At 42.8% G+C, this 10,557-nt stretch overlaps 4 protein-coding genes across 5 annotated transcripts; all 4 read right to left on the reverse strand.

Annotated features, from left to right (window-relative positions):
- Positions 1–187: 187 nt before the first annotated feature.
- On the reverse strand, positions 188–2,501 carry LOC117606862 (uncharacterized). Of its 2 annotated transcripts, none has more exons than XM_034329845.2 (2): positions 932–2,501; positions 188–805 (listed from the first exon to the last, which is right to left on the reverse strand). In XM_034329845.2, the coding sequence occupies exon 1, from the start codon at positions 1,582–1,584 to the stop codon at positions 1,087–1,089; it is 498 nt and encodes a 165-aa protein (XP_034185736.2). In that variant the 5' UTR covers positions 1,585–2,501; the 3' UTR covers positions 188–805; positions 932–1,086. The 2 variants fall into 2 exon arrangements, with proteins under 2 accessions (XP_034185736.2, XP_076546435.1); XM_076690320.1 differs by having other exon boundaries at positions 915–2,501.
- Positions 2,502–2,788: 287 nt separating this feature from the next.
- LOC117606856 (uncharacterized) lies at positions 2,789–3,920 on the reverse strand. The gene is made up of 2 exons (XM_034329832.2): positions 3,782–3,920; positions 2,789–3,434 (listed from the first exon to the last, which is right to left on the reverse strand). Exons 1-2 carry the CDS (start codon positions 3,834–3,836, stop codon positions 3,103–3,105), a joined length of 387 nt encoding a protein of 128 aa, XP_034185723.1. The 5' UTR covers positions 3,837–3,920; the 3' UTR covers positions 2,789–3,102.
- Positions 3,921–4,012: 92 nt separating this feature from the next.
- Positions 4,013–4,982, reverse strand: LOC117604641 (uncharacterized). Its single transcript, XM_076690321.1, has one exon. It carries the CDS (start codon positions 4,364–4,366, stop codon positions 4,013–4,015), a length of 354 nt encoding a protein of 117 aa, XP_076546436.1. The 5' UTR covers positions 4,367–4,982.
- On the reverse strand, positions 4,980–6,058 carry LOC143305690 (longitudinals lacking protein, isoforms N/O/W/X/Y-like). The gene is made up of 2 exons (XM_076690224.1): positions 5,926–6,058; positions 4,980–5,227 (listed from the first exon to the last, which is right to left on the reverse strand). Exons 1-2 carry the CDS (start codon positions 6,056–6,058, stop codon positions 4,980–4,982), a joined length of 381 nt encoding a protein of 126 aa, XP_076546339.1.
- Positions 6,059–10,557: the final 4,499 nt, after the last annotated feature.

The following is a 10,557-nucleotide window of genomic DNA, read 5'->3' on the forward strand; positions in this document are numbered from 1 at the left end:
TTCGGTAATTTATGCCGACCCTGGTAATGTTCGTTCAATTTGTACTGATGGTAGAACTTTTTCGGGCACAGGTTGCAAGAAAACTTTTTCTCTTTGTTACCGCACTCCACCCTTTGATGCCTCAACAAACTGTCCCTCCACTTGTACCTCTTTCCGCAACCGAAACAAATGTTGAGCGAGTTTCCGTCAGCGCGTGACTGGAATGCTTCAAGTTTCGACACGTCCGTGTTGCTGGTGTAGGGTTGAAATTCGGATGGCAACCCTAAGCCAAGTTTCCACAGGGAGTACTTATCTGAAATTAAAGAAAGAAAAGAAACCGCTTAGGAACTGTTCTCGTAATTTTTTCTCCGGCTGAAAATGAACGCAAAACACCAATCGTGGGCATCGTTCGCGAAATCAATCGTAATGAATTAAAGAAAATTCATTTTTCCTCAAAATACATCATGTTTTATTTCTCGTTCGATCGTACAATATTTTTGTTGAAACATTATCTTAAAAACCGAGGGATATTCGTCGAATGGAACAAAATTAAATAAGCGAAGAGAATTTAAATTAAAGGATCATCGATATTTATGGTTTACGATCAAATGATGACTCAATTGATATCTTCGATTAAAACGTTTCCCGCAATGAATGCACCAATGTCGCATCCGATTTTTGCCGCACTCGATGGACTGATGCCTTCTTAAATTGTTATGGTGCTTGTAAGCTCGTCCGCATTGGCATCGGTAACGCCTCGTATCCCACGTGTTCGATTCGAATTCGTCGATCAAGAGAGGATCCACCTCGGCGCATTCATTTTCTCCTGAAAAAACAAAGTCTCGTAGTTAGGACGTAGCTCGATAACGCAACGAGCACGCGATCGCGATCCTCTGTTTATCTTCTACGTTCGAGGATAACGACGAATTACTCACAGAAAACAAGCAAACACCTTTAGCATTCATTTTGCAAATTTCCCCCTAGAGCATGCGAGATATTCCCGGACCCAAACGTGTACAAAATCATATTCAAATTCTAACAAATTTCAAATACAGTTGGAGGAGGAATTTCGACACGGTACAATTGGGCAAAGTTTAATCGATCAATTTAGGAAGTCGCTTTGTCCGAAGGAGTCGAGACGTTGTCTTTCTCGCAAGCCAGTCTCTGATGCCTCCTCAGAGTGTCCAATCTCTTGTAACCTCTGCCACATTGAGAACAATAGAATTTTTGTCGATGAAACCACTCGGCCTCTCCTTGTAAATTCTCCAAAAACGCGTCGCATTTCATTTGGTGTCTCTTCAGGCTGTAGATCCGCGTGTAACTTCGATCGCAACCGTCGCAGCGAAACTGCTGATGCGATTTCACGTTTTTACGAAGCAGGCTCGTCTCCACGGAATTCAGGATGCTCGAATCGCCGAGCAAATAATTCATCGGTAGTTGCCCGTGGAACACTTCGCAAATCTTCGAATCTTCTCCATCATCATCCTCCAGAGTCTCCGCGTTCTTCTCCAGCAACTTATCGCCTGCAAATACACGTTCCCCGTTAAAAACGACCATTTTTGACGTTTTGACGATTCGTACATTTTTGCCAAAGGAAACATGCATTCGTTTAGTTCCGATCGAATTTGCCGCTTCCGCGTGGATGGATTTTGTTAGTAATTAAGAAAGCTGATTACAACCGAGAAGCTGGATAAATGTTTGATCGATGGATAACCCGTTCTTTCAACGAAAACTTATCCTTCTAAAAATCATAACAATGCACGTGTTGCAAAATCCTTTATTCCAGTTAATTATGTCTGATCGTTACAATTGCCTGTTATCGATTCACACTTTACAGTTGTTAATTGGCGGGCAGGTGAAATAAAAAAGTGAAAAATCCAGGAAAAGAAGACCAAAGGTATTAATCACGAACGTTTACTGCTGGGTTTTCGATTTTATATAGAGACTCGAATGCATCGTTTTCACGTGCGAGATCATCGATAATGGCTTGACGAATTTCTTGCCGCAGAAACGACAGAACAGCCTGTCCCCTTTCACTCGGCAATAATTCTTCTCGTGTCTTCGAAGACTGTCGAGCCTGGAGAAGCTCTTGCCGCACTCCTGGCACATCACCGTCTTCGCCGCCTTCCTCCGTTCCCCCGTATCCGCGACATTATAATTGCTGGCCACAAAGTCGAACAAGGTTTGCGGCATCTCGTACTCGTTCTGTTGCTTCAGAAACCAATCGCCCAGGTTCCCTGCGAAGAACGAACGGTTCGCGTTAACAGAGACACACGTATGTACATTCGTGGCGTGTTTGATGGAACAGGGGAAAAGAACACATGCATCGATAGAAACACAAATTGTTCGACCGTTTCGAAAACGGTCTGCGTGTAAAATGCGTAAAATTCGCCTCCATTTTCCTTCGGGTTACAAAGACAAAACGCGTTTCTTTTCTTCAACTCAAACGTTTATTGACAAGTAAATGGAAATTCTCAAGATCGAATACGTAAAAAATCTCAATCAAGTTTTACGAGGATTTCTCGCTGATTCAAGAAGCGCCGTGTTTGGTGTTGAGATGATTGGTCAGCACGTATCTTCGATAAAACGTCTTCCAGCATATTCTGCAACGATGCTTCGGCTGTTTCGCGCATTCGAGCCTCTGGTGCCTGCGAAGATTCGCCATCCGCGTGTACGCTTTCCCGCATTCCCCGCACACGTAGCTTTGCATCGAGTTGTGCGCGACGCGCTGCACGCGGAGCCTGACCACTTCCGGAGACGGTTTCACGTCCTTCGTATCCCCGATGAATTGGCAGGCAGCTAGCTCGTCCATCTCGTAGCCCTCTGGAATGTTACAAAAATTCGTTACCAAACGATACTTGAAAAAGCATTAGGAGAAGGAATACGTAGCTTTATCTACAAATTAATTAATCGACAGTCGCTTTATTAAATTCGTGTTACTTTGGGAGGAAAAATACAATTTGTTAGATTCTTTAACAAATCGTCAGCTTACGAAACAAGAGGAAACACCTGAACGAAAATTGATACACAGACGTATTTTCTAAAGGTACGTGTCAAAATCGGTACTTCCATCGTCCACTTGGAAGTGCAAATGATAGACAATCATTAGTTTCGTTTCGTTCGCTAAATCATATTCGAGTGATGAGATAGCACGTGTTCTTTCAGTCTATCGCGTCTATAAAACTTCCTCGAGCAAAACTGGCATTTGTTTCTCGCTTCCTTGTTGCCGCACTGCAATTGATGACGACGAAGGCTGTACATCCAGGTGTACTCTCTGCCGCAAAGACTGCAGATGAACAGTTGCGGCTGTATTTGTTGCGGTTGCTGTTGTTGCTTATCGTTAGGATCGTCCGGGCAGTAAGGGAAGTAGATCGCCTCGAAGTGCCTCTCCTTTAGCAGCATGTCGTCCATCGACGCGCTCTGATGATCGCTCCAGACGTTCTTCATTGGGTAACCTGTCGAAGTAACACACTGGTGAACGAACAGCGACAGGTGGGAAAGAGAAAATACCTGAGGATAGAGAAGAAGAGGGACGCGAAGAAAATTAGCTATGATTAATAAAAGAGAAGGTATACATCGATCGCGGCCGAAGAAACAGTGTGTCATAGTTAATTCAACCAGGCTCGATCGTTAAAATTCGTTTATTTATCAATACATATAAAACAGCGGGATACAAAGCGCAGGAAATGATTCTGTCACTTTCGTTTCATCGAAAATAAACGAGCTTACTTGAAGTCGATGAAACATTAATACATATCGTATACGTTATCTCTACAAATGTGTTCGCACAGTTTCTCTGTACCTGTTGAAAAACTGAATCGATTTGTAAATGCACTTTTTACAAGGAGACGATACATCTGCGAATGCCTTCGTACGAAATGTTCTTGAAAAATCACCAAAGATTCGATTCGGTAAAATAAATTTATTCATTTCAACGAGCTTCAGCGAGAAATGATAAACTTTCGGTGAAAGGTAACGCAACGAGGTAGGTGGCTGCGGTTCCGCGAAAGCTTCAGAGAAACGCGTCCGAATGCTACTCCCGTTCTTCGGGAAGCGCAAGTGGATCGGTGCTCTTCTGAGAGACGTTCTGCAACTTCCTGCGGCATCCGACGATGTGGGAGTTCAATACGAATCGGTGCCTGAATCTTCGATCGCAGATCGGGCAGACCTCGCAAGGCACCACGCCGCATTCGAGCCTCTTGTGACGACTGAGCGACGTGGTAGCCTTGTACGTTTTCCCGCATCTGTTGCAAATGTATTTTGGATCGGCGTCCTTCGAGTTCCTCCAACTTCTGATCGGTTTGTACGGCATACCGAGCATAGCCACGTGATCCCAGACCAGGTCGCTGTTCTCGCGCGGTTGTTGCGACTCTTGACTCAGCAGCATCGTCGCCAGAAGCCCTGAAACGAGAGAATTCGTTCGTTAGACCGTTGATTATCTCCCGGAAACCCTCGAGGCAGGATAAGGGAAACTAGAGTTTACTCTGACGTTCAGAGAATCAAGCGAGATTGAAGCGCAACACGTCTACGATGAACGACGGACCCTTTCGAGCGCAGCCTTCGAAGAGACCAGGGAAATAGAGGATACTATTGAAAAAATAAAAGAGCGACAGCAAGCTGGAAAATAAATTGTTATTTCAAAGTCGAAGTGGATAAGCACAGCGAATAAGAGAACACGAGCTCCGTGTGTTCGTGGAGTGATGGAACAGATTGAACAGATTTTATATTCAAGGAAAACGTTTTATTGCATCGTGTAAAAGCTATACACAGTCCCGGTTGATATTTTCACGTTGAGCAGCATCTTTTTCTCTCGATACTTTGTCTTCAATTTCTATGGTAGATCTACCATCGTCATATAAATATATATATATATCACGTATAAAAAACATATACTTCCGGGATGACGGAATGAAAAATCAGACCGTTCGTTTGAATTTCGTGAAATCCGAATATTTTGGTATAGATGTTGCTTGGCTGAAAGGCAGAATACGGCGAATGCTTCATATGCTTCCATAGTAATCTCGTTTTCTTCTGCACGAGGCCAAATGATGGGTCATTTTGAATCTATGCATAAACTTCTTGCCGCAAATCGGGCAGCTCTGTCTCGGCTCGACGCCGCATTCGAGCCTTTGGTGTCTCCTCAGCGACGTTTCCAATTGATAACCTTTGCCACACCTGGTGCACTTGTGAATCACCGGTCTCCTCTTGTACTGCAGGTTCTCGATATTCTTCACCGTGAGCCTGGGCACTGGAAAACAGAGCAGAAACGAAAGACCAGTCAGTAAGGGGGGACAGGATCGTCCTAGGACGAAAACGACGAAATACAAAGGTTACACGAGACTCCGGAACGATATCGTTACATTACAGTTTCACGTGTAATGGGAAAAGATCGGATAGCTGAAAAGCGAAGAGAAAGTGCACGGTTTATAAATTGAGGAAAGTGCAAAAGTTTCTCGAAAGATAGAACACTTGTTCGTAAATGTGTTTCAGATTAACAACAGGTGACATTTATTCGTGCTTTTTCTTCGCATTCGTGGGACACTTAACCTCGTACCTTTGATCATGAAAGACCGATCCAGTTGGTAGAAAAATAGACACAGGAGCCGTAATTGAAAATGTTACATCTTACCGTTTCTTCCTTTCTGATCTTTTCTCGTTTAAAGTCTTAGGGAACTTGGAAAATTTCTTTTCGCAATACGTAACGTTTATTTCCTAAAAATAATTAACATCGTCGAATGTTCCTCTCTGTTTCGACGCACACGGTGGCAAAACGGGGCAAATGACAATGGGAGTAGAAAGTATCGATCACGATCGATCTGCTCGATCGACGAGCACAGACGATTTTCGGCGAACGCGGAATTGCCGAACGGTGACTAGTTAATTAATCGACGATCTCGGTAGGTCATATGTTGAGAAAATGGATCAATCTAGCGTGCGATTGCCAACGGTGTTTGTGCTTGAACTTCCTGCCGCAAATCGGGCACTCGAATGTCGGATCCTTGCCGCACTCGACTCGCAGATGTTTCTTCAACGAGTCTCTCCACATGTATTGCTTGCCGCACTGGTAACACCACCACATTTTCTTCGAGGTGGCTGCAAAGAAAAAGTCGACAAATTAATTTCATACTCTCCTTTCTTTTACCATCTGTTTGTTTTAATTTTTTGTTATCTCTTAAATCAAGCTGCTTCAGGCACGCCACGTTTCGCACAAAACAACTAAAAAAGCTATGTGTAACGGGTAACACAAAATTCTGACGAAAACTGTGATCTCGAGATGACCAATCGGAAATCTCGATGAAACAAAAGGCAAGCAACGATCCTCTTTCCATATGCCAACACTCGATCGTGCTAATTAATTCTTCGCGCATTTCGCGATGAAAGTAGAACGCTGGAATCGTAATCTTCTTCGTAAACGTGTTCGCGTTTGTACGAGGAATATTTCATAAACAGTGTTTATTGTTAACCAAAGTTTTATTGGCATGCTAGTTTCTTCGGTGGTGTTAATCGATGAGAAAGTAATCGTGGACGAATAATCGTAAATTTCCAGATATAGACGGCTCGAAGAGGAAACGGTGCGTGTTACAAATTAATATTATGCATGCATCTTAAGTGAGATTGCCAGCGATGCTTGTGCTTGAACTTTCGGCTGCAAATCGAACAGGTGAACGACGGTTCCTTGCCACATTCCACCCGCACGTGGTTCTTCAAAGAGGCGCGCCATTGGTATTGTCTGCCGCATTGAAAGCAGGTCCACATTTTCTGCCAATACGCTGCAAAAGAAGAAGCGAATCGCGTTAAGTTAACGTTTCAAGTTTCCCTCGATTCGCGGATTTTTACTAGCGGAAAAGAATCGTGTAAACGTCCTCGAGAATTTTTCAGGAAAATTAGACGTTTCAATTGATCGGTCATCATGGAACCTTTATTGATTCTCGTTAGACAATTTTGCGTACAATTCACTGGAAGCACCAGACGTAAAAAATGCGTATTAAAATAACGGACAATTGAAAATAGACAAAATATTTATTGCACGGTTTCATCGTTCTTCTCGTTTTCATGGAAAAATATTCGCCCGACGGGAAATGCGGTGAGATCGGAAATGTTTGATCATCGATATCTTCGCCTGTGCAAATTCGACGTCAGATGCGATTGCAGTCTGTGCTTGTATTTAAACATCTTCCCGCAAAGAACGCAGTTGAATCTCGGCTCCTTTCCGCACAGACGAAGATGCGTGTACATGGAAGATTTTCTTGAGTAGATCTTGCCGCACACTCTGCACGGGTAAATTGTTTCTCGAGTAGTCTCACCTGAAACATAAACGACGAATGACGCATGGCTGGCGAACAACTCGGCTGATTCGATCGTTGTTCTAAAGAAGACTCTTGGAATTTTCGATAGACGGTTTAATCTTCACGATTTTTCCTGATTTTTCAAGAGCGAACGAATGTGATCGAAGGTGATCGCGGGATATAGAATCGAGAAAAAGTTTTTGGAAAAATAACGCATGCGTTCGATCAGAGAAGTCGATGGAAAAATCGACGCTCTTTCGTTTTTGAATGTAGCCATGTTTAGAAGAAAATATTCCTAACGCTTCGACAGCCAAGGAAAATGCTGGGAATAAATTCTTGTTGAACACGTTTCGCACTCAAAAACTTGAAAAAATTTCATTCGGCAACGGGGAGGTCATCTTGAAGAAAGTTCTTCCTTTCTCCAAGCTGAGAAAAATACTCAAACAACATTTTCTTCGCCGTTTATTACTCATTCTTCGCTTCTCTCGTATTCTGTTATCATGAAAATCAATAGTCGCGATCGAAGGTTTCCTCGATACATGGATCGATTAATATAAGAAGAAATTAATATAAGATGTTTGTACTGAATACGCGGTGGTCGACGTTTTCGTTCGTGATCCATCCAACGATTAATCATTCATCGACGTAATTGTGAATGGATTTGTGGTGTTTCGTCACGTGGTGCTTGTGTTTGAATCTTCTGCCGCAGATCTTGCACGAAAAGCGTGGCTCGATACCGCACTCCATTCGTTTGTGCAAATTCAGCGATTCTCTCCATTTGTACGTTTTCCCGCAGTTGTTACACGGATAGCGAAAGGTAAAAATCACAGGTAAACCTGAAATCACAGAAAGGTAGACATTTATTAAAACCACGATTCCAGCTACTGTCGATTCGACAAACGCAACCGGTACCTTTCTATTTCACCCCCATGAATCATACACCTTTCAATACTTTCAGCCTGAACGAAAATGCGCTCAAACAATTGTTTTATTAGCAAGTTTCAAAAATATTTACAACAGTCTTTGTTGGATATCAATAACAAACTATAATTAATCTACTAATCGTATACGAAAGTTACTCGAACAACTTAATAATACAAACAACGACAAATTGTCGGCCAGTCTTGCCAGGATTTTTCAAATTTCACGCGAGAAATGCTCGGAAAATTGGAAAAGTCGAAGGAAATAGGAAAATGTGTTCGTTTAATGCGCGTCGAACCACGATTGATCGCATCGATGTCGTCTCTTCAGATGCGCTTTCAAATGATGTTTGTGCTTGAATCTTCTGCCGCAAAAGATGCAACCAAACTTTGGCTCGATTCCGCATTCTAGTCGACGGTGTTGTTGCAACGACTCCTTCCATTTATACACCTTGCCGCAGTTGTCGCAGGTAAATTGTTTAAGCAGGCCTAAAAATTGAAAACGATACAACCGATTGATACTACTCGAGCAATTACCCCAAATACGTTTGTTTTGCATTTCAATTCGATTCGTATTCTCAATACCGAACGCTTTCCAAACGTATCGTTTTTCATGCGAGTATTCTAGCGAAAGCATTTCCCGCGATAATTTTTTGCCATTACTTTATCTTTACCAGACACGGTATTTATTTTCCTTCGCTTTTCGACCGGTTGCACGCCACGCGTTCCTTTATTCGTTTAATTAACAAACTCTCCCGTACAGTTTCCTTTGTAAAATACACATATATCGAAAGCACAATGATGCGAGCAACACAGTTTCTAAATAGTAGCTGTATGTACAAAATAAGGGATGAATTTCGCGAAACATTCCATCCCTCGTTAAACGTTCTTCCCGTTCGAGACAGGCCAACGATGAACGTTGACCAAGTGTTTCTTCAGCAACCATTTATGACGTATCTTCGCCCCGCAAATGGGACAACTGTGTTGCGGATCCTTTCCGCACTCCTCTCTCTCGTGTCTGATCAGAGACTGCATCCACCTGTACTCCTTGCCGCAGTTCGGGCAGCAGTGTCTGCCGAGTCTCTTGTAATAGTCTGAACTGCAGTAAGCTGAAAGAACAACGAAGTTTCTGTAGTTACATTCAATGGTTAACCGTCTCAAATATCCTCGTACCGTTCCTTACAATGGTAAACTAGAGTCGTGGCCCTGTTCATCGCGATTAATAATTCAAAACGCCTCGATTGTTGTTTGATGAAAACGCTTTATTTGAAAATCGAATCGTTCGCTTTTTAAACGATCAATGGAAAATGGTCGTTCTTCACTGTTAAGGTCTAGATGTTGGGCGCAAACCTAATATCGAAAATAACATTCCTTTTATTCAAAAATTTACCCAGGCATTCTTGATCGAGATCGTCCTGCTTTTATTCGACACTGGTTTCGCTCGATCATGCATATACAACATTTACATAGAGGAACTAAGAGTCTCCTTAGCGTGTACATTAGCGTATATACATAAATGGTACATCGTATTTTCGTTGGAAAAATGCAAAGAGAAACATATCACTTGTAAATAAAACGTAGAACACATTTGAGAATTTATGAAAATACGAAGCGACGGCAAGAATACTATAATAGAACATCAGTCGCTCGCGTGCTTCCGTTTCATCGAATCACAAATACGACTATCACGAAAATCATCCTAAACATCGTTTTAACTGGCGGAATAACGACGCGTATCGAATTGATATCAGTCTTATAATTGTTGACGGAGTCTTTGAATCTCGTAGCGGTGGTAGAGTATCAACGGCGTTCCGCCGTGGAAATAAGCTAATCTAGACGATACCATGTCCGAGATACGAAAATATATCAGAAAAAGAAAATAAGACAGCTCGTTCCTATCATCTGCGGAATGTTAAAAACAAAAATTGCTAGAAACGGGGTAGAGAAACGATTCGAAGACGCGGACACGGTTGGCAAAATTCTTTCGATCCCTTTCGACGCGAAGGGAGAAAGTTTTGAAGTCGTTAACCCTTTCACTCGAGCTTGTGAACGTTGTTCTCGTGACGCAACAGGTAATCTCTGCGTTTGAACTTCCTGCCGCAGAGTGTACACTTGTGCCTCGGTAGTTTGCCGCAGCCCTCCCGCAGGTGTCTCGTCAACGAATCGGTCCACGTGTAACGTTTCCCGCACTTGTAACAGGTGAAAGGTGCGTCGTAATTAACGCGATTGTGGTCCCTCTTCGATTCTGAAACAAAGGACAAAGAGAACGGTAATCAGATCGAGGAGGAATTTTCGTTCAACCATCGACACAAGCTTCCGTCTATCGCGGCTCGTTCGTATTCGTTGCAACAAACTTGATATTCCATTTACGA

The sequence above is a fragment of the Osmia lignaria genome, chromosome 9 (genome assembly GCF_051020975.1).
Source record: "Osmia lignaria lignaria isolate PbOS001 chromosome 9, iyOsmLign1, whole genome shotgun sequence".
In the NCBI taxonomy this organism is placed as follows: domain Eukaryota; kingdom Metazoa; phylum Arthropoda; class Insecta; order Hymenoptera; family Megachilidae; genus Osmia; species Osmia lignaria.